The sequence below is a fragment of the Salmo salar genome, chromosome 01 (assembly GCF_965601325.2).
Source record: "Salmo salar chromosome 01, fSalSal1, whole genome shotgun sequence".
Taxonomy (NCBI): Eukaryota; Metazoa; Chordata; class Actinopteri; order Salmoniformes; family Salmonidae; genus Salmo; species Salmo salar.
In genome coordinates this window covers 13,140,586-13,165,324 of record NC_138291.1, presented here as the reverse complement: position 1 = coordinate 13,165,324, position 24,739 = coordinate 13,140,586, and the positions used below count along the sequence as shown (strand labels likewise).

General features: G+C 46.7%; 1 protein-coding gene across 3 annotated transcripts in view; it reads left to right on the top strand.

Moving 5' to 3' along the window:
* The window catches only part of LOC106561476 (platelet-activating factor receptor), a 32,259-nt gene extending 18,797 nt beyond the window's left edge, over positions 1–13,462 (top strand). Inside the window, exons 1-2 of one of the 3 annotated variants that reach the window (XM_045714311.2) lie at positions 5,480–7,563; positions 9,337–13,462. In XM_045714311.2, the coding sequence (XP_045570267.1) occupies positions 9,379–10,503 (1,125 nt within the window). In that variant the 5' untranslated portion in view covers positions 5,480–7,563; positions 9,337–9,378 and the 3' untranslated portion in view covers positions 10,504–13,462. The other 2 variants (XM_045714314.2, XM_045714312.2) reach the window with 2 other exon arrangements.
* Positions 13,463–24,739: the final 11,277 nt, after the last annotated feature.

Genomic DNA, 24,739 nt, shown 5'->3' with positions numbered 1-24,739 from the left:
CATTATTATCTAACCACACTGTCCGATTTCAAAAAGGATTTACAACGAAAGCAAAACATTAGATTATGTCAGCAGAGTACCCAGACAGAAATAATCAGACACCCATTTTTCAAGCTAGCATATAATGTCACAAAAAACAAAACCACCGCTAAATGCAGCACTAAAGTTTCTAAAACTGTTTGAATGGTGTCTGTGAGTATAACAGAACTCATATGGCAGGCCAAAACCTGAGAAGATTCCATGCAGGAAGTGGGGTGTCTGACAATTTCTTGCCCTTCTTGATTATCTCTATCCATTACAGAGGATCTCTGCTGTTACGTGACACTTCCTACGGCTCCCATGGGCTCTCAGAAGGCGGCAAAAAGCTGAATCGTGGCTTTGCAGGCTCTGGTTGAAAAAAAGTAGCGCGTTTGGGTAGTGGCTGGTTACAGTACTGTGAGACTCAGGCGCGTGCCCGCGTCGACCAAATGCTTTGTTTTCTTTCCTCTGTTTACCTAAACGCAGATTCCCGGTCGGAATATTATCGCTTTTTTACGCGAAAAATGGCATAAAAATGGATTTTAAACAGCGGTTGACATGCTTCGAAGTATGGTAATGGAATATTTAGAATTTTTTTGTCACGAATTGCGCCATGCTCGTGACCCTTATTTACACTTCGGATAGTGTCTTGAACAAAACGCCGCTATTTGGATATAACGATGGATTATTTTGGACCAAACCAACATTTGTTATTGAAGTAGCAGTCCTGGGAGTGCATTCTGACGAAGAACATCAAAGGTAATCAAACTTTTGTAATAGTAAATCTGAGTTTGGTCAGGGCTAAACTTGGTGGGTGTCTAAATATGGGTGTCTAAATATGGCTGGGCTATGTACTCAGAATCTTGCAAAATGTGCTTTCACCGAAAAGCTATTTTAAAATCGGACATAGCGAGTGCACAAAGGAGTTCTGTATCTATAATTCTTAAAATAATTGTTATGCTTTTTGTGAACGTTTATCGTGAGTAATTTAGTAAATTCACCGGAGGTTTGCGGGGGGGTATGCTAGTTCTGAACGTCACATGCTAATGTAAAAAGCTGTTTTTTGATATAAATATGAACTTGATTGAACAAAACATGCATGTATTGTATAACATAATGTCCTAGGTGTGTCATCTGATGAAGATCATCAAAGGTTAGTGCTGCATTTAGCTGTCTTCTGGGTTTTTGTGACATTATATGCTAGCTTGAAAAATGGGTGTCTGATTATTTCTGGCTGGGTACTCTGCTGATGTCACGGGCTGGCTCGAGGAACAACAGGAGAGGTAGAGTCAGGCGCAGGAGACAGAGAGAGTTCGTGACCACACTTCTTTATTGGAAGCACTGTACGTGGTCGACAAGGTATAGGGGCGCAGCCCTGAAAGATTGGTGTACACAAATAAAATAAACCACTGGCAGTAGGAAAAAACTCAGTACACGTTCTTTACGAACACAAAAACCCGGACAAGCAACACAATCACGTACAACCACATACATCCTACGCTAACCTAAATAACCCCCCCTTACTAATGACTAACCCAAAACAGGTGCGTGCCTACCTAGACCTAACCAAACGAAAGTGAAACAAAAAGGGATCGATGGTAGCTAGTAGGCCGGCGACGACGACCGCCGAGCTCCGCCCGGCCGAGGAGGGGCGCCACCATCCGTCACTGTCGTGACAGTACTCCCCCCCTGACGCGCGGCTCCCGCAGCGCGCCGACGCCGGCCTCGAGGTCGCCCCGGAGGGCGAGGCGCAGGGCGATCCGGATGGAGGCTGTGGAACTCCCGGATGAGCGCTGGGTCCAGTATGTCCTCCACCGGTACCCAGCACCTCTCCTCCGGGCCGTACCCCTCCCAGTCCACGAGGTACTGCAGGCCCCTCGCCCGGCGTCTGGAGTCCAAGATGGACCGGACTGTGTACGCCGAGGGCCCCCCGATGTCCAGGGGGGGTGGAGGGACCTCCCGTACCTCATTTTCCTGCAGCGGACCAGCTACCACCGGCATGAGGAGAGACACATGAAACGAGGGGTTAATGCGATGATAAGAAGGAAGTTGTAATCTGTAACACACCTCGTTTATTCTCCTCAGGACTTTAAATGGCCCCACAAACCGCGGACCCAGCTTCCGGCAGGGCAGGCGGAGGGGCAGGTTCCGGGTCGAGAGCCAGATTCTCTCCCCTGGGGTGAACACGGGGGCCTCGCTGCGGTGCCGGTCAGCGCTCGCTTTTTGTCGCACCCTGGTTCGTTCCAGGGATTCCTGCACAGCGTCCCAGGTCTCCCTTGAGCGCTGAACCCATTCCTCCACCGCAGGGGCCTCCGTCTGGCTCTGATGCCATGGCCCCAGGACCGGCTGATAACCCAACACACATTGGAATGGTGATATGTTGGTGGAGGAGTGGCGCAAAGAGTTCTGAGCCATTTCGGCCCATGGCACGAACCTCCATAAACGCCCGCCACACTCGGGACGTGAACTGGGGGCCTCGATCTGAGACGATATCCTCGGGCACCCCGTAGTGCCGGAAGACGTGGGTGAATAAGGCTTCCGCGGTCTGCAGGGCCGTAGGAAGACCGGGTAACGGAAGCAGACGGCAGGACTTAGAAAACCGGTCCACAATGACCAGGATCGTAGTGTTGCCCTGAGACGGCGGGAGATCGGTCAAGAAATCCACCGCCAGGTGGGACCATGGTCGTTGTGGAACCGGGAGGGGTTGTAATTTCCCTCTAGGCAGGTGCCTGGGAGCCTTACTCTGAGCGCACACCGAACAGGAGGAGACATAGTGCCTCACGTCCCTCACCAAGGTGGGCCACCAGTATCTCCCACTAAGACCACGCACTGTCCGCTCAACCCCTGGGTGACCCGAGGAGGGAAGCGTGTGAGCCCACCGAATCAGCCGATCGCGAACATCGAGCGGAACGTACTTACGACCCACTGGACACTGCGGAGGAGTAGGCTCCGTCCGTAACGCCCTCTCGATGTCCGCGTCCACCTCCCAGACCACCGGTGCCACCAGGCAGGAGGCTGGAAGTATGGGCGTGGGATCGGTGGACCGTTCCTCGGCGTCATGGAGACGAGACAGTGCGTCGGCCTTAGTGTTCCGGGAACCTGGGATATACGAGATGTTAAACCGAAATCTCGTAAAGAACATCGCCCACCTGGCTTGACGCGGGTTCAGTCTCCTCACCGCCCGGTTGTACTCCAGATTGCGGTGGTCAGTCCAGATGAGAAAAGGGTGACGTGCCCCCTCAAGCCAATGTCTCCACACCTTCAGGGCTCTGACCACAGCCAACAGCTCCCTGTCCCCCACATCATAGTTACGCTCCGCCGGACTCAACTTCCTAGAGAAGAAGGCGCAGGGGCAGAGCTTTGGGGGGGCGCCCGAGCGCTGGGACAGCACGGCTGCTACCCCAGCCTCGGACGCGTCCACCTCCACTATAAAGGGCAAAGAGGGGTCCGGGTGCGCCAGCACCGGAGCGTCGGTGAACAAAACCTTCAGACGACTAAAGGCCCTGTCCGCCTCCGCGGACCACTGCAACCGCACCGGGCCCCCCTTCAACAGTGAGGTAATGGGAGCCGCCACCTGCCCAAAGCCCCGGATAAACCTCCGGTAGTAATTGGCAAATCCCAAAAACCGCTGCACCTCCTTCACCGTGGTGGGAGTCGGCCAATTACGCACGGCTGAAACGCGGTCACATTCCATCACTACCCCTGATGAGGAAATGCGATACCCCAAGAAAGAGACGGCTGGTTTGGAAAACTCACATTTCTCAGCCTTGACGTATAGGTCATGCTCCACCAGTCGCCCAAGCACTTTACGCACCAGAGACACATGCTCGGCGCGTGTAGTGGAGTAGACCAGAATGTCATCGATGTACACCACTACACCCTGACCGAGCAGGTCCCGGAGAATCTCGTCCACAAAGGATTGAAAGACTGCGGGAGCATTCTTTAACCCATACGGCATGACGAGGTACTCATAATGGCCAGATGTGGTACTAAATGCCGTTTTCCACTCGTCCCCTCCTCGGATACGCACCAGATTATATGCGCTCCTGAGATCCAATTTCGTGAAGAAGCGCGCCCCGTGAAATGACTCCATCGCCGAGGCGATGAGAGGTAGTGGGTAACTGAAACCCACTGTGATGGCATTTAGACCTCTATAGTCAATGCACGGGCGCAGACCTCCCTCCTTCTTCTTCACGAAAAAGAAGCTTGAGGAGACGGGTGAGTGAGATGGCCGAATGTATCCCTGCCTCAAGGACTCAGTGACGTATGTCTCCATAGCCGCTGTTTCCTCCTGAGACAGGGGATAAACGTGACTACGAGGAAGGGCAGCGCCCACCTGGAGGTTTATCGCACAGTCTCCTCGTCGATGAGGTGGTAATTGGGTCGCCTTCGTTTTACTGAAGGCGATAGCCAAATCGGCATACTCTGAGGGAATGTGCATGGTGGAGACTTGGTCTGGACTCTCCACCGTAGTCGCACCGATGGAAACTCCTATGCACCTGCCCGAGCACTCATTTGACCACCCCTTAAGAGCCCTCTGTCCCCACGAAATCTTAGGGTTGTGAGTGGCTAGCCAGGGAATCCCTAGAACCACTGGAAATGCTGGGGAATCGATGAGGAAAAGACTAATCCGCTCCTCATGACCCCCCCGCATTACCATGACCAGAGGCACAGTGACCTCCCTGACCAGCCCTGACCCTAGTGGTCGACTGTCTAGGGCGTGCACGGGGAAGGGTTGGTCCAACTGGACCAGGGGACTCCCTAACTTAGCCGCGACCCCACGGTCCATAAAACTCCCTGCTGCGCCTGAATCGACTAGCGCCTTAAACCGGGAGTGAGGGGAGAAACCAGGAAAGGACACTGACACATACATGTGACGGACAGGGGGGTCTGGGTGAGGCTGGTGCTGACTCACCTGAGGTGTCAAAGGAGCGCTCTGCCTGCCTTCTGGACTCCTAGGGGAGTCTCCCCAGCACCGGTCCACAGTGTGCCCTCTGCGACCACATGAGGTGCAGGAGCGACCTCCCCCTCCAGTCTTCCTGGCTGCTGCCCCCCCTATCTCCATAGGCGTGGGAGCAGGAGGGCTGGAGGGTGGAATGAGCAGGGCCCGGGTCGGACGTCCGCGGGCGGCCAGCAGATTGTCGAGTCGGATGGACAGATCCACCAGTTGGTCCAGTGTGTGGGTCGTGTCCCGACAGGCTAATTCCCGGCGGACGTCCTCCCTCAAACTACAACGGTAGTGATCTATAAGGGCCCTCTCATTCCACCCTGCTCCCGCGGCCAGGGTCCGGAACTCGAGAGCGAAATCCTGTGCGCTCCTCGTCTCCTGCCTCAGGTGAAACAGCCGCTCACCCGCCGCTCTCCCCTCCGGGGGATGATCGAATACTGCCCGAAAGCGGCGGGTGAACTCTGGGTAGTTGTCCCTGGCTGAGTCCGGACTGTCCCACACGGCGTTTGCCCATTCCAGGGCCTTACCCGTGAGGCAGGAGACGAGGACGCTGACGCTCTCCTCCCCCGAGGGAGAGGGACGAACGGTCGCCAGGTATAACTCCAGCTGGAGTAAGAAGCCCTTACACCCAGCGGCCGTTCCATCGTACTCCCTGGGGGGAGCGAGTTTCACCCCACTGGTACTGGGTGCTGTGGGTGCTGGCGGGGGCGCAGGCTGTTGGCCTGCCGCATTCAGGGGGCCGAGAGCGCGTCGGTCCCAGCTCTCCAGGCGCGCCAACACCTGATCCATGGCGTTCCCCAGCCGGTGGAGCAGGGTGGAGTGTTGGTCTACAGTTTCCTCCATGGACATGGCTGGCGCTGAAGCTCCTGCTGACTCCATTAAGTTTGGGTACGTGATTTCTGTCACGGGCTGGCTCGAGGAACAACAGGAGAGGTAGAGTCAGGCGCAGGAGACAGAGAGAGTTCGTGACCACACTTCTTTATTGGAAGCACTGTACGTGGTCGCCAAGGTATAGGGGCGCAGCCCTGAAAGATTCTGCGGTGGTGTACACAAATAAAATAAACCACTGGCAGTAGGAAAAAACTCAGTACACGTTCTTTACGAACACAAAAACCCGGACAAGCAACACAATCACGTACAACCACATACATCCTACGCTAACCTAAATAACCCCCCCTTACTAATGACTAACCCAAAACAGGTGCGTGCCTACATAGACCTAACCAAACGAAAGTGAAACAAAAAGGGATCGATGGTAGCTAGTAGGCCGGCGACGACGACCGCCGAGCTCCGCCCGGCCGAGGAGGGGCGCCACCATCCGTCACTGTCGTGACAGCTGACATAATCTAATGCTTTGCTTTCGTTTTAAAGCCTTTTTGAAATCGGACAGTGTGGTTAGATTAACGAGAGTCTTGTCTTTAAAATTGTGTAAAATAGTAATATGTTTGAGAAACTGAAGTAATAGCATTTCTAAGGTATTTGAAAATCGCGCCACGGGATTACACTGGCTGTTGCGTAGGTGGGACGATTTCGTCCCGCCTAGCCCAGAGAGGATAAAGGAGAGTCTTGTCTTTAAAATGGTGTAAAATAGTCATATGTTTGAAAAATTGAAGTTTTCGGATTTTCGAGGAGTTTGTATTTCGCGCCACGCCCAATCATTGGATATTGGAGTGGTGTTCCGCTAGCGGAACGTCTAGATGTAAGAGGTTAACCATTTTACATTTATACTTGATAGAGGTAGGGACATCCCAAGGATCCCGAATAGCACAGATCCTTTGGGAAAATCTATGAACTCCTCTGTTCACTGAATGGACATCCCAAGGATTCCGAATACGCCTATGAACTCCTCTATTCGACTGAAAGCCATGGACACAACTCTTATTGGTTGTCTGATGTAGGCTACTGGGAACTGTTAACAACATAGTCTGTGAATGGCTAAGAACATTTAGATCTGTATACAGCGAGATAAGATAACATACCATACCATGAGGTGTTGAAAGAAAGACAAATTACCTATAGATTGGACATAATCTTTTCTAGGCCAGTAGCGATAACAGGAAATACACAAGCCGTAGGCTACACCATCGCTCAAGGTGGCTACTTCGGGAATGTGTGCTTGCATGGAGAAAAAAATTACATTTTTAACATTTATGGTTGAGATTTAATTAATATAAATATAAACTAGGCACATTATGGCATTCATTAACACACGACACAGGCTTCACTCAGATGTTAGTAAGGTGTTGGTATCATGTCATGTCAGTCAGACATTCAATGCTAGGCAACAGCCACATTGTGGTACAGTTGCTTAGGCTTATATATGTCTCTTATCACCCCCCATAGCAGGTAGCTCAACGAGTCTGTCAAGTACCGGAGTTGTCCGACGTGCGCCTCAGTTCTTCATGGTCGATTCATTTGAGGAGTTTCTCTTGTTTCTAGAAACGTTATTGTAGTATGTATATTCGCGCACATGTATTAGGCTATAGAGATGTTTACGATGTAGTCTAAAGTACGCTGGTTTCAAGATAACCTAATAGCGTTTATCTAGAACACACACAGAAATACAGAACGAATCGAGGAAAGAGCCACGCGCTTGGGTAAGTGCACATTTCTTAGTTAATTTCATAGAAAATGTATGTATATACATATGGGAACATAACTCTTTTTTAACAGAAAAAGTATCCAAATGCTAGGATCCACATTAACTTTTTGCTTGAAATGTAAAATATGTTTTGCATTTCTTTATTAGCCTACCTGTGAAAATGTTTATAATTGTTTATTGTTTAAAAGTTTAAACAAATGTACACATGTCTAACGTCTTTCATTAGAGCCAGAGTTAAAGCTGCAATATGTAAATTCTTGGGCTACCCAACCAAATTCACATACTTATAGATCATAGTTATAGAGTTATAGATCTGTCATTCTCATTGAAAGCACATCTAAGAAGCGGTAGATATGTTTTATGAAAATATGTTCCCACTATTGTTTGAAGAGAAACGCTATAAAGTATTTTTTACTTTTCCCATTGAAAAACGATATGCGGGAACAACAGAGGAATAGAGGAGCACGTCAAGTCAGTCAGGTCAGAGGCAGTAGGGATGAAAATGCATTATTGATATGTGCGTGAGTTTTCCATAATGCTGTCCTGCCTGAGCATTCTAAATGGAACAAGTACTTTTGGGTGTCAGGAAAAAATCTATGTGAGTAAAAAGTACATATTTCCTTTAGGAATGTAGTCGATTAAAAGTTGTAAAAAATTATAAATAGTAAATTCAAGTACAGATACCCCCCAAAAATGACTTAAGTAGTACTTCAAAGTATTTTTACTTAGTTACTTTACACCACTGGTAATGAGTTAATGTTGCTGTTGTAAGTTTACTATACTGTATACTTTTTATTTATCTTATCAGACATGACACAATGGAAGTTCCCTCTGGAAAAATATATTATATTCTAACCTATTCTAATCTAGGGCTGTAACAGGTTTCTTTTTCATTTCAAGTATGAATGAGTGTGAATATTTCACATATTAAGTCTTTATTGTCCTTTTTCTTGAAAATAGTGTGGGATTTACTATGTATGCCATTAAGCAGATGTTTTTATCCAAAGTGACTTACAGTCATGTGTGTTTTATAGTCATACATTTAATGTATTGGTGGCCCCGGGAATGTTGTATCATATCATCTGTTATGTAGCACCATTTATATGACTTTGCTAATAAATGCAATGTAAAGCCACTAAGTAGGGTTTATGAAGACTTCATGAAATTTCTATAAAGACTTTATAGCCTAATTTGTTGTTAATAGAAAGTGGCACTCCTTTTGTTATTGTCTGCTATACTGATGACGTTAGTCTAGATGTGACTGGAAATATGGTCATCAACCAGCAATCATCATAAACAAAGCGCAGTTGCCATGTTCACATGCTAGTCGCATTCAACAAATCAGCAAGTCGGAAATGTCAGAGTTCTGACTAGCTTGTGAATGCGGCACGTGTTGTGGCTTAATAGCAGACCAGAAAAGGCTGGTGACACAAGTGTTGTAAGACACTTCCTGTATGTGTCATAGCTGACTGTTACCATTGGTGTGTTTTATGGTTTCTGTAGATACAGCTGTATTTGATTTACATTTACAGTAAGTTGTGAAACTCTCAAATATGGTGGTATGACACTCTTTGTGTGTTTATCAGGAGTGGATTCAGTGAATCAACAACTGCACAGACTGGATAGGCCTATAGCTATTCATTTCACCCGAGAGTGACACTAGACATGTCCAGAGTCCTCCTACTGGCTACAGTAAGAGTTGTACCAAAGTGAACATGACAGAGTGATTCTTGAAATATGAGTCTAATATGAAGTATTTTTCTCACAGAGGGAGTTGCTTGCTTTAGCAGAACCAACAGTGAAGTCGACCATGGCGATGGAAGAGGACATGACAGTGAACACGACAGTGAAAATATCGACAGTCGGTAAAATAACCTTTCTGGACTCTGAGTTCCGTTACACTCTCTTCCCAGTGTTTTACGGTGTTGTGTTCGCCCTTGGTCTGATAGCCAACAGTTACGTGCTGTTCGTGCTGCAGCGCCTGCGCAACGCCAAGGCCATGAGCGAGATCCGAATCTACATGACTAACCTGACTGTGGCCGACCTCCTCTTCGTGTGCGCCCTCCCCTTCTGGATTGGCTACTTCCACCACCGCGGTGACTGGCGCTACGGCGACTTCCTGTGCCGCGTCACCGGCGCGTTCTTCTTCATCAACACCTACTGCTCCATCCTCTTCCTCGCCGCCATCAGCGTCAACCGTTACTGGGCCATCACGCGCCCGCTTGATGCCGCCTCGTCTGACCATTGGCGCCGCGGAGTGGCTGTCACCATGGTAATCTGGGTGCTCACTTTGTCAATGTCCGTGCCGTACCTCTTGGAGACGGGCATCCAGGTGGACGACGGCAACGTGTCGCGCTGCTTTGAGGGCTACCACGACAAGACTGACGACGAGAAGCGGAGCGTGGCCACCACCCACCTCATCATCGTGGGGTGCTTCATCTTGGTCTTCTTCCTCGTAGTAGTCTGTAACCTGCTCATTGCCCATGCCCTGCTTGCCCAGTCCCCTACCCAGACTCGGGGCTCCAGTTCATCCCAGCTCCGGGGGGTGAAGGGCCAGGCCCTGCAGATGCTGTGTGCCGTGGTGGGGGTGTTCGTGGTGTGCTTCCTCCCCCACCACGTGGTCCAGGGCCCCTGGACTCTGGCTGTACTGGAGATCAAGGAGGGCTGGGGCAGAATGGACTGGGGCCAGCGGACCAGGCAGAGGCTTAACGACGCCCACCAGGTCACCTTGATGCTGATGGGGCTCAACTGCCTCCTGGACCCTGTGGTGTACTGCTTCGCCACCAGGAAGTTCCGCCTGTACATCAAGAACAATCTGAAAAAGGTGGGGAGGGGCAAAAGATGCTCGGAAACAGCCATCACACACATTTCTATGGTGGAGGGCAAGAATGTGAGCCAGCGGCTCCATAGCAAACAGCTGCAGCTCAAAGTTTAAATCTCTAGATGACATTGGTATTGTAGATATTGTGTCTAATGCTAATACTGACTGTTGTTAGTAACCACATCCTCAGGATGCTTCATTCCATCACACCCACACCTAACAATGCACATAGTGCAGAACATGCACTCTGCTATGTAGCCTCATGTTCATTCAGACACTTTCACATGAACAGATGCACCACCACACAGCCCCACCCAGAGTATGGTTCCCTCTAGATTTTTTTCCTGTAGTGACTTGTCCTGGCCACTGCCAGCTATAATCAGTGCTTTAAAGAATCTTTGGACCATTGATTCTTTGTTTTCACATTTCAGATGTACTGTACATTGTATCTCACAATTTATCTTACACTTTGTTATTGTGACTTCAATTTCATCACATCTGTTTCTTCCCGTTCTTCTAGTGTAATCAGATGAGTTTAATCAGATGTGAAAAGCAGACGTTGTATAGGGAACAGGAGCTTCTATAAATGATTGCACAATAGCTCTATAAACTCAGTTCCAAGCCACTAGACTAGATCCTTAGATCAAATAGATATCAACATACATTTTAAATATCACATGTGCCGAATACAACAGGTGTAGACCTTACAGAGAATTGCTTACTTACAATCCCTTAACCAACAATTGTCCTTTCACTGTTGGAGTCTTCTAAATTGGGTGCTGAACAATAGCTCTATAAACTCAGTGCCAAGCCACTAGACTAGATGGTTAGATAAAATATGTATGGTGCATATAGTCAGATAGTCCTATCACTGTTGGATCCTTCTAAATTGGGTGCTGAACAATAGCTGGTCGTGAGCAAGGAATAAAAAAATCCTTGGTCTTGAGCACCTAATATGTACACATATTAATATCAATTAGCTTTTCAGGATGCTGGCTCGCCATCAAGTTCATGCATGTTGTGATAAACTAACCTTTGTAATGAAGTGAAACTGTAATTGCCAAATGAGCTATGCAGGATTGCGTTGATTTTAGCCTACAGATTATTTTAGCCTACTCTCACATGTAGTACGATTTGAAGTTGTATATGTTTTGCAATTTTTGTAAGATTGCAAAATAAATACTGGGAGGCAAGAAGTACTTTCGGTCACACTTTATTTGGACAGACTGGATAACCCTTCTAGAGATTCTGTACATACTATAAATAAACTATCTGTTGATAAGAAATTGCTTGCTAAGGTTACGCTTATGGTTAGAATAGGTGTTACCTTAAGGGTTAAGGTTAGGATAAGGGTTATGTTTAAGATTAGGATTAAGTGCTAGTGGATAGCTGAAATGTTAGTGATATTATTGTTACAGCTAGTTATTGTACAGAATGAGGGAATAATAAGCTTCACTGCCCTTTTTGAGAGGCTGGTAACCATGTGATGAACTTGATGACTTCTCAACTGCCAGCTACTGAAGTATTAACAGAGACATGTGGGTTATGAAGTTAATTAGACCTCCGGTATAAATGTTGCAGTAACTGTAACTCTATGTATGTGATGCATTTAAAACATATTGTTTAATACACTGTACTGCATTCTCAATGTAAATATGATTTAACAGATACACTACAGGTCAAAAGTTTGGGGTCACTTAGAAATGTTTTTGATCCATTAAAATAACATCAAGTTGATTAGAAATACAGTGTAGACATTGTTAATGTTGTAAATGACTATTGTAGCTGGAAACGGCTAATTTTTTAAAATGGAATATCTACATAGGCGTACAGAGGCCCATTATCAGCAACCATCACTCCTGTGTTCCAATGGCACATTGTGTTAGCTAATCAAAGTTTATCATTTTAAAAGGCTAATTGATCATTAGAAAACCCTTTTGCAATGATGTTAGCACAGCTGAAAACAGTTGTTCTGATTAAAGAGGCAATAAAACTGGCCTTCTTTAGACTAGTTGAGTATCTGGAGCATCAACATTTGTGGGTTTGATTACAGGCTCATAATGGCCAGAAACAAAGAAATTTCCTCTGAAACTTGTCAGTGTGTAGTCTTGTTCTGAGAAATGAAGGCTATTCCATGGGAGAAATTGCCAAGAAACTGAAGATCTCGTATAGCTCTGTGTACTACTCCCTTCACTGAACAGCGCAAACTGGCTCTAACCAGAATAGAAAGAGGAGTGGGAGGCCCCGGTGCAGAACTGAGCAAGAGGACAAGTACATTGGAGTATCTAGTTTGTGAAACAGACACCTCACAAGTCCACAAATGGCAGCTTCAATAAATAGTACCCGCAAAACACCAGTCTCAACGTTAACAGTGAAGAGGCGACTCTGGGATGCTGGCCTTCTAGGCAGAGTTCCTCTGTCCAGTGTCTGTGTTCTTTTCCCCATCTTAATCTTTTATTTTTATTGGCCAATCTGAGATATGTTTTTTTCTTTGCAACTCTGCCTAGAAGGCCAGCATCCCGGAGTCGTCTCTTCACTGTTGACATTGAGACTGGGATTTTGCGGGTACTATTTAATGAAGTTGCCAGTTGAGGACTTGTGAGGTATGTCCAACTAGTCTAAAGAAGGCCAGTTTTATTGCTTCTTTAATCAGAACGACAGTTTTCAGCTGTGATAACATAATTGCAAAAGGGTATTCTAATGATCAATTATCCTTTTAAAATGATAAACTTGGATTAGCTAACACAACGTGCCATTAGAACACAGCTGTTCAACTGTGATGGTTGCTGATAATGGGCCTCTGTACACCTATGTAGATATTCCATTAAACATCAGCCGTTTCCAGTCTCAATAGTCATTTACAACATTAACAATGTCTACACTGTATTTCTGATCAATTTTGAGGCTGGTATTTTAATGGAGATAAAATTGGCTTTTCTTTCAAAAACTAGGACATTTCTAAGTGACCCCAAACTTTTGAACTGTAGTGTATATTGTTATTGAAATGCCTGTTTTTTGTTTCACAGTATTTTTTTAATTCAAAGCTTCCATTAAAAGATTCCAAGAAATATCACATCAGCCCATTTTATTTTGTATCTGTTTTTAAATTGAACCTTTATTTAACTAGGTGTCACGTCCTGACCAGCAGATGGAGCTGTTTTAGTAGTTTGGGGGTCAGGACGTGGCAGTCTTGTGTGTGTGTTTGAATGTTCTGTGTGTCTTGTGACTCCTGATCAGGAACAGCTGAGGATCGTTGTTCCTGATTGGGAGTCATATATGTAGGAGTATGTTTGTCACTGGGGTTGGTGGGTGGTTGTTTTTGCACTGCGTTTATAGCCTGCAGAACTGTCACTGTTGTCACCTTTTTGTGTTGTTAAGTGGATGCTTTACTCCTTATTTTTAATAAAAAAATGAGTATTCACATACCTGCTGCGCCTTGGTCCTTTTATGAAGACAGCCGTTACAGAACCACCCACCAAACCAGGACCAAGCAGCAGAAGAGGAGGAAGCCACAGGAGAAGAAAATGGAGGAATGGACTTGGCAGGACGAAAGACAATTCTGGGAGGACAAGTTAAGGGAGCTAAGGAAACCCGAGAGGCACCCCCAATAATTTTTTTGGGGGGGGCACACGGGTAGCTTGGCCAGGCCAGGGAAGAGCCATAAGCAAGCTACCCGTGACTACAGGGAGGTGCGTATGAGGTGGAGGGCGCCATGTTACGCTGAGGTACGCACCATCTCGCCTATACGGACGCACAGCCCAGTTCGCCCAGTACCAGCGCCCCGCAGGTGCCAGGGCAAGGTGAGCATCGAGCCGGAAGGGGTGATGCCAACCCTGCACTCAAGACCGCCAGTGCGCACTTTCGGTCCGGTGTTTCCCGCTAGACGCACTAGCATGGAGGTGCGTGTCTCCAGGCTGGCACGTCCAATACCAGCCCCACGCATCAGGAGTCTAGTGTGTCAGCCCAGCCTCGCCAGTCAACAGTCACCAGAGCTGCCCACCAGTCAACAGTCACCAGAGCTGCCCGCCAGTCAACAGTCACCAGAGCTGCCCGCCAGTCAACAGTCACCAGAGGTGCCCGCCAGTCAACAGTCACCAGAGCTGCCCGCCAGTCAACAGTCACCAGAGCTGCCCGCCAGTCAACAGTCACCAGAGCTGCCCGCCAGTCAACAGTCACCAGAGCTGCCCGCCAGTCGTAAGTCGCCAGAGCTGCCCGCTAGTCAGAAGCTGCCAGAGTGGCCAGACTGCCCGGTTCTGCCAGAGTGGCCAGACTGCCCGGTTCTGCCAGAGTGGCCAGACTGCCCGGTTCTGCCAGAGTGGCCAGACTGCCCGGTTCTGCCAGAGTGGCCAGACTGCCCGGTTCTGCCAGAGTGGCCAGACTGCCCGGTTCTGCCAGAGTGGCCAGACTGCCCTGAACTGCCAGAGTGGCCAGACTGCCCTGAACTGCCAGAGTGGCCAGACTGCCCTGAACTGCCAGAGTGGCCCTCCTGCCCTCCGGTCCAGCCCGAGTGGCCCTCCTGCCCTCCGGTCCAGCCCGAGTGGCCCTCCTGCCCTCCGGCCCAGCCCGAGTGGCCCTCCTGCCCTCCGGCCCAGCCCGAGTGGCCCTCCTGCCCTCCGGCCCAGCCCGAGTGGCCCTCCTGCCCTCCGGCCCAGCCCGAGTGGCCCTCCTGCCCTCCGGCCCAGCCCGAGTGGCCCTCCTGCCCTCCGGCCCAGCCCGAGTGGCCCTCCTGCCCTCCGGCCCAGCCCGAGTGGCCCTCCTGCCCTCCGGCCCAGTCCGAGGGGCCCTCCTGCCCTCCGGCCCAGCCCGAGTGGCCCTCCTGTTCCCCGGCCCAGCCCGAGGGGCCCTCCTGTCCCCCGGCCCAGCCCGAGGGGCCCTCCTGTCCTCCGGTCCAGCCCGAGGGGCCCTCCTGTCCTCCGGTCCAGCCCGAGTGGTCCGTCTGCCAGGGTCAGCCTGAGTGGCCCGTCTGCCCGGCGCAGCTATCGGCGCCATCAAAGTGGGCGACGCCGAAGGCGGAGCGAGGTCCACGGCCTGCACCTGAGCCACCTCCAGGATAGGTGGGTTGGGGAGGGAGGGTGTAGGACAGTGCCGTCATTGACGGCAGCCACCCTCCCTTCCCTCCCTTATTGTTTAAGGGTTAGTGTTTATGGGTTTTGTTGGGGATTTTGTTTGTTGGTGTTTTTTGTTTTTGTTAGGTGCATTCCGGGGTCTGCACCTTGAGGGGGGGGGGGGTACTGTCACGTCCTGACCAGCAGATGGAGCTGTTGTAGTAGTTTGGGGGTCAGGACGTGGCAGTCTTGTGTGTGTGTTTGAATGTTCTGTGTGTCTTGTGACTCCTGATCAGGAACAGCTGGGGATCGTTGTTCCTGATTGGGAGTCATATATGTAGGAGTATGTTTGTCACTGGGGTTGGTGGGTGGTTGTTTTTGCACTGCGTTTATAGCCTGCAGAACTGTCACTGTTGTCACCTTTTTGTGTTGTTAAGTGGATGCTTTACTCCTTATTTTTTATTAAAAAATGAGTATTCACATACCTGCTGCGCCTTGGTCCATTTATGAAGACAGCCGTTACACTAGGGAAGTCAGTTAAGAACAAATTCTTATTTACAATGATGGACAACCCCGGCCAAACCCGGACGACGCTGGGCCAATTGTGCACTGCCCTATTGGAGTCCCAATCATGGCCGGATGTGATACAGCCTGGATGAATGCAGACAAACAAGAAAAAGAAGACTTTTCAAACCTCTTTACTTTTTAGAGATCAAGTCTCGCTTCTCTTCAAATATTAAACAAACTCCAACTCTCTTAAGGACAGTTTCTCCGACACAGATTAAAACATAGTCCTGGATCAAAAAGCATGGTCAATAGAGTATCTCTTGAAATAGTTTTTAAGTCCAGGACTATGTTTAACCTGTGTCTGGGAAACTGCCCCACAGTGTTTTAGAATGAGCAAAGGATGATTTAACCTCTATGGGGCAGGCGGGACGAATTCGTCCCACCTACGTAACAACCAGTTGAATCCTGTGGCGCGATTTTCAAATACCTTAAAAATTCTATTACTTCAATTTCTCTAACATATGACTAATTTACAGCTATTTAAAGACATGACTCTCTTTAATCTAACCACACTGTCCGATTTCAAAAAGGCTTTACAACGAAAGCAAAACATTAGATTATGTCAGCAGAGTACCAAGCCAGAAATAATCAGACACCCATTTTTCAAGCTAGCATATAATGTCACAAAAACCCAGAAGACAGCTAAATGCAGCACTAACCTTTGATGATCTTCATCAGATGACACACCTAGGACATTATGTTATACAATACATGCATGTTTTGTTCAATCAAGTTCATATTTATATCAAAAAACAGCTTTTTACATTAGCATGTGACGTTCAGAACTAATTCACTTCCGGTGAATTTACTAACAATTTACTAAATTACTAAGGATAAACGTTCACAAAAAGCATAACAATTATTTTAAGAATTATAGATACATTACTCCTCTATGCACTCGATATGTCCTTTTCGGTGAAAGCACATTTTGCAATATTCTAAGTACATAGCCCGGCATCACAGAGCTAGCTATTTAGACACCCAGCAGGTTTAGCACTCACCAATATCAGATTTACTATAAGAAAAATGGTCTTACCTTTCCTGTTCTTCGTCAGAATGCACTCCCAGGACTTCTACTTCAATAACAAATGTAGGTTTGGTCCAAAATAATCCATAGTTATGTTCCAACAGCGACGTTTTGTTCGTGCGTTCTAGACACTATTCCAATGGTAAATAACGGTCGCGCTCACGGCGCATTTCGTGACAAAAGATTTCTAAATATTTCATTACCGTACTTCGAAGCATGTCAACCGCTGTTTAAAATACATTTTTATGCCATTTTTCTCGTAAAAAAGCGATAATATTCCGACCGGGAATCTGCAATTAGATAAACAGCCGAAGAAAAATATATCACTGGGTCGAATCGGGCACGCGCCTAATTCCATTGTCCTCTGATGGGCCACTTGGCAAAGGCGATTATGTGTTTCAGCCTGAGGCTTCCTCGTCATCTTTCAGGTTTTTCCCGGGCTCTGAGAGCCTATTGGAGCCATAGGAAATGTCACGTTACAGCTAAGATCCTGACTCTTCAATAAACAGAAGCAAGAACAACAACACCTTGTCAGACAGGCCACTTCCTGCATGAAACCTTCTCAGGTTTTTGCCTGCCAAATGAGTTCTGTTATACTCACAGACACCATTCAAACAGTTTTAGAAACTTTAGGGTGTTTTCTATCCATATGTAATAAGTATATGCATATTCTAGTTACTGGGTAGGAGTGGTAACCAGATTAAATCGGGTACGTCTTTTATCCGGCGGTGTAAATACTGCCCCCTAGCCCTAACAGGTTAACTCTTCTGTTATCTAGAGTCGTGGCCAAAAGTTTTGAGAATGACACAAATATTAATTTTCACAAAGTCTGCTGCCTCAGTTTGTATGATGGCAATTTGCATATACTCCAGAATGTTATGAAGAGTGATCAGATGAATTGCAATTAATTGTAAAGTCCCTCTTTGCCATGCAAATTAACTGAGTACAAAAAAAAATGCATGAAAGGAAATGAAATGTATGCATTCACTACTGTAAGTCGCTCTGGATAAGAGCATCTGCTAAATGACTCAAATGTAAAATGTAAATGAATCCCCCAAAAACATTTCCACTGCATTTCAGCCCTGCCACAAAAGGACCAGCTGACATCATGTCAGTGATTCTCTCGTTAACACAGGTGTGAGTGTTGACGAGGACAAGTCTGGAGATCACTCTGTCATGCTGATTGAGTTCGAAATACAGACTGGAAGCTTCAAAAGGAGGGTGGTGCTTGGAATCATTGTTCTTCCTCTGTCAATCATGGTTACCTGCAAGGAAACACATGCCGTCATCATTGCTTTGCACAAAAAAGGCTTCACAGGCAAGGATATTGCTGCCAGTAAGATTACACCTAAATCAACCATTTATCGGATCATCAAGAACTTCAAGGAGAGTGGTTCAATTGTTGTGAAGAAGGCTTCAGGGTGCCCAAGAAAGTCCAGCAAGCGCCAGGACCGTCTATTTTGCCTAAGAACACAGCAATGAATAAAGAATTGTACCAACACATGCTCCGAGAGCAACTTCTCCCAACCATCCAGGAACAGTTTGGTGACGAACAATGCCTTTTCCAGCATGATGGAGCACCTTGCCATAAGGCAAAAGTGATAACTAAGTGGCTCGGGGAACAAAACATCGATATTTTGGGTCCATGGCCAGGAAACTCCCCAGACCTTAATCCCATTGAGAACTTCTCAAGAGGCGGGTGGACAAACAAAAACCCACAAATTCTGACAAACTGCAAGCATTGATTATGCAAGAATGGGCTGCCATCAGTCAGGATATGGCCCAGAAATTAATTGACAGCATGCCCGGGCGGATTACAGAGGTCTTGAAAAAGAAGGATCAACACTCCAAATATTGGCTCTTTGCATCAACTTTATGTAATTGTCAATAAAAGCCTATGACACTTATGAAATGCTTGTAATTATACTTCAGTATCCATAGTAACAACTGACAAAAATTATCTAAAGACACTGAAGCAGCAAACTGTGGAAATTGATGTTTGTGTCATTCTCAAAACTTTTGGCCACGACTGTACAGTATGTGATTTATCAAGCAGGTTATTTTAGTGTTACATTCATGTCACATATGCATACGTTGTTCCTGTCCTTGGTTAAGTCCCATCACCCTCTCTCATGACAAAATATAGGAATCATCCCAAGGTGGCGTAGGAATTATCCCAAGGTGGCATAGGAATCATCCCAAGGTGGCGAAGGTATCATCCCCTGTCATGTAGGCGGGGGACAGGTCGCTGTAGGCTTGGTTGGTTTCACAACAGTTCATGTAGACTTCTCCCTCATCCCCAGCCTGGGCCTGACTCCTCCCCCTAGTGGTGACAGCAGACACATGATCAGCATAGTGACCAGCATAGTGATCAGCATAGTGACCAGCATAGTGGTCAGCATAGTGATCAGCATAGTGATCAGCATAGTGACCAGCATAGTGACCAGCATAGTGACCAGCATAGTGACCAGCATAGTGATCAGCATAGTGACCAGCATAGTGATCAGCATAGTGATCAGCATAGTGACCAGCATAGTGATCAGCATAGTGATCAGCATAGTGATCAGCATAGTGACCAGCATAGTGATCAGCATAGTGATCAGCATAGTGACCAGCATAGTGACCAGCATAGTGACCAGCATAGTGATCAGCATAGTGACCAGCATAGTGACCAGCATAGTGACCAGCATAGTGATCAGCATAGTGACCAGCATAGTGATCAGCATAGTGACCAGCATAGTGACCAGCATAGTGATCAGCATAGTGACCAGCATAGTGATCAGCATAGTGATCAGCATAGTGACCAGCATAGTGATCAGCATAGTGATCAGCATAGTGACCAGCATAGTGATCAGCATAGTGACCAGCATAGTGATCAGCATAGTGATCAGCATAGTGACCAGCATAGTGACCAGCATAGTGATCAGCATAGTGATCAGCATAGTGACCAGCATAGTGACCAGCATAGTGACCAGCATAGTGATCAGCATAGTGACCAGCATAGTGATCAGCATAATGCTAATTATAATCTCATACACAGGAAGACAAATGTAAAACACACAAATATGATTTGTTCATCATGCTCTTACTTTGGTGCTTTTGCAGGTCCAGTAAATCCTGGAAGTACATGGAAAATACATCACAGTAAATCAAACCAACACTCACAATGTCTGAATGAACATTGTAGGCTTTTCAGAAACCTACTATAGTCCTATATTTTGATCATTTACAAACTGAATCATAGATTGAAACTTAGGTGCCTCTATTTGGGTTGGCCAAATAACAACACATTACTTCCTGTAACTACAGTAGCCTACATGTTATAATAATAACTGCAGTATAGCTGAAGACTTGGCAGAACTGTTGATACAGTGCAGTATACTTGACAGTGTCACTCACCTTTGGCCGGTGCACTATTGGTGGCCAAGGTCTCTTGACCGGCCCTCTCTTTGGCCCGCTGCCTCCAGAGCCACAGCAGCAACAAGGTCAGTAAGACCCCGGCAAGGAGAACCAGCACCAACCCTGCCACTCCTGCATACACACTGCCTAAGGGGAGAGGAGGAACAGTCAATTGAACTGTATTGACATTGATGTGCCACAGGCTTACACTAAAATCTTAAACTTTACAAACCTATGCTATAAAGTACTACTGTGCATCAAATATTGATACATACATTGAACAGCAGGGTTCGACAACAGAAAACTTGATAAATGTAATCCAAAGTTATAAAAACAGAGTAATGACATGATAAGATGGCGCCGATAGAGATGGCAGCTTCGCTTCAAGTCTATAGGAAACTGTGTAGTATTTTGTTTCTTTATGTATTATGTCTTACATTGTTAGCCCAGAAAACCTTAAGTGTTAATACATACAGCGGGGAAGAACTATTGGATATCAGAGAGACGTCAACTAACCAGCACAACCAGCACTACGACCATGAATACAACTTTCCCAAGCGGATCCTCTGTCTGCACCTCCTAGGGCATTTGAACTGATTCCAGAGGCCGACCCAAAACAACGCCATCGGAGGAGAGGGTGCCGGAGCGGTCTTCTAGTGAGGCTTCGGATGCGCACACACCACCCACCGCTTCCGAGTATATTATTCGCTAGTGTCCAGTCCCTAGTTAACAAAGTTGACAAAATTAGGGCAAGAGTTGCTTTCCAAAGAGATATCCGGGACTGTAACATACTGTTTCACGGAGACATGGCTAGCTGGGGACATGCTGTTGGAGTCCGTACAGCCAACAGGATTTTCAGTGCATCACACCAACAGGACCAAACATCTCTCTGGTATGAAGAAGGGCGGGGATGTATGTTTCATGATTAACGACTCATGGTGTAATTGTAACAACATACAAGAACTCAAGTCCTTTTGTTCACCTGACCAAGAATTCCTCACAATCAAATACCGAGCGTATTATCTCCAAAGAAAACTCTCCTCGGTTATCAACAAAGCGATGTATATCCCCCCGCAAGTGGATACCAAGACGGCCATCAACAAACTTCACTGGACTTTATGCAAACTGGAAACCATATATCCTGAGGCTGCTTTTATTGTACCTGGGGATTTTAACGAAGCTAATCTGAGAACAAGGCAACCTAAATTCTATCACCATATCGATTGCAGTACACGAGCGAGTAACACTTTCGACCACTGCTACTCTAACTTCTGTGATGCATACAAGGCCCTTCCCTCCTTTTGGCAAATCTGACCATGTCTCCATCTTGTTGCTCCCCTCCAATAGGCAGAAACTAAAACAGGAAGTGCCTGTGCTTAGGTCTATCCAATGCTGGTCTAACCAATCGGATTCCACGCTTCAAGATTGCTTCGATCACGTGGACTGGGATATGATCCGGGTAGCCTCAGACAATAACACTGACGTATACGCTGACTCGGTGAGCGAGTTTATAAGGAAGTGTATAGGAGATGTTGTACCCACTGTGAATATTATGTTATTATGGCTTGGGGGCAGTATTTTCGACGTCTGGATGAGAAGCGTGCCCAAAGTAAACTGCCTGTTACTCAGGCCCAGAAGCTAGGATATGCATATAATTAGCAGATTTGGATAGAAAAAAGTTTCCACAACTGTTAAAATAATGTCTGTGAGTATAACAGAACTGATATGGCAGGCGAAAACCTGAGGAAAATCCATCCAGGAAGTGGGATTTTTTTATGTGTGTAACGCGTGTCGTGTGTGGAGGACCAAGACGCAACAGGGAAGTGTATACTTCTCTTTTTAATATATAAGAAGGAGAAACAAAATAAACACGTATACAATTAACAGAAACGACGCTAACAGTTCTGTCAGGTGACAAGCACAAAACAGAATACAACTACCCACAATCCACAATACAAACACACCCCTAATTATAGGACCTTCAATCAGAGGCAACGATAGACAGTTGCCTCCAACTGAAGGCCCCAACACCAATTAACTAAACATAAAAATACAAATGACTAGACAGAACATAGAAATAAACTAACATAGAACAATAACCAAAACCCTGAACTAATAAATCAAATACCCCTCTCTACATGGACACATACACACAACCACCCTGAACCACATAAAACAAATACCCCCTGCCACTGACCAAACTAAACACTAACAAATAACACCTTTACAGGTCAGAAGGTGACAATGTGGGTATTTTCAATTGAATGCATATACAGTATCTAATGGGTTAGGACCCAGATTGCAGTTCCTATGGCTTTCACTAGATGTCAATAGTCTTTAGACATTGTTTCAGGATTGTTTTCTGAAAAATGAAGAATGAGACCCTTTTGTCAGTGGACTGAGGAAGAATGCAGAGCTGGTTTGCGCGTGTGACCGATTGTGCGCCCCTCGTTGTTTTTCCTTTCTATTGAATACGCTATTGTCAAGTTGAAATATTATCCATTATTTAGAAAACAGACAACCTGAGGATTAATTATAAACATCGTTTGACATGTTTCGACAAACTTTACCGGTACTTTTAGGATGTTTTCGTCTGCATGTTTTGACCGCCTTGGAGCCAGTGGAATACTGAACAAAACGTGCCAACAAAACTGAGTTTTTGGGATATAAAGAGGGACTTTATCGAACAAATCAAACATTTATTGTGTAGCTGGGACTCTTGTGACTGCAACCATATGAAGATCTTCAAAGGTAAGTGATTAATTTTACCGCTATTTCTGACTTTTGTAATTCCTTTACTTGGTTGTAAAATGTTTGTATGCTTTTGTAAGCGGGGCGCTGTCCTAACATAATCGCATGGTATGCTTTCGCCGTAAAGCCTTTTTGAAATCTGAGAAAGCGGCTGGATTAACAAGAAGTTGTATTTTTTATGAATGTTTATTATGACTATTTCTGTATTTTGAATTTGGCGCTCTGCAATTTCACCGGATGTTGTCGAGGTGGGTCGCAAGCGGAACGCCTGCACCAGAAAGATTAAAACCTTCCCGAACCAGACACCGTGGATTGATGGCAGCTTTCCTGCAAAACTGAAAGCACGTACCACCGCATTTAATCATGGCATGGCGACTGGAAACATGACCGAATACAAACAGTGTAGTTATTCCCTCCGTAAGGCAATCATACAAGCAAAGTGTCACTTTATAGACAAAGTGGAGTCACAATTCAACGGCTCAAACACGAGACATATGTGGCAGGTTCTACAGTCAATCACAGATTACAAAAAGATAACCAGCCCCGTTGCGGACATTGACATCTTGCTCACAGACAAATTAAACAACTTCTTTGCATGCTTTGAGGACAATACAGTGCCACCGATCCGTCCCGCTACCAAAGACTGTGGACTCTCCTTCTCCGTGGCCGACGTGAGTAAAACATTTAAAAGTGTTAACCACCGCAAGGCTGCCGGCTCAGACGGCATCCCTAGCTGCGTCCTAAAAGCCCGCACAGACCAGCTGATGGTGTGTTTACGGACATCTTCAATCAATCTCTATCCCAGTCTGCTATCCCCATATGCTTCAAGATGGCCACCATTGTTCCTGTTCCCTAAAAGGGTTATCCTATGGGGACAGACAAAGAACCCTTTTGGAACCCTTTTTGTAAGAGTTTAGTCTGGATCTGTAATCTGTGTTTATTTGAGTAACACAAAGTAGTTCATCATGTCCCCTCCTATCTTCCTAGAGGGACTCTCCAATGTGTTGGTGTCATCCACACCCAAGGATCTGGTCACATGGAGGGGCAGAGTGTCATCCTGTACTGTCAGGCCACCTCCCACCCCCACCCCCACCCCCCCCTGTCATCTGGAGCTGGAGCAGGTTGGACAAGCAGGGTGGGTGGCAGGATGTGGGCATCGGGCGAGAGCTGACCCTGAGCATAGCAAGGGAGAGTGGGCAGTACTTTTGCCAGGCTCACAGCAACATATTGGTCCTGACGCAGCAGCAACAAAGGATACAGTCTGTATCCTCTACTTCCTCATGACTGGTAATCTACTCATAAATCACAACATCCACCTTATTTCTCATATGAGTCCAATACATTTAGCTTCCTCTCAGCTCAAGATGGAAACAGCTCAGTTTGAGGAAATTATGAACGATAATGAGATTTGTTCCATTAGTAGAGAACTGAGCTGATGTTGTGTGGTAATGGTGGTGTGATAGTGACAATGTACCAAAATAAAAAATAAAGTACTGGGATGGTCCCTCTCACATTGTCAAATCAAATGAAATCAAATTTTATAGGTCACATACACATTGCT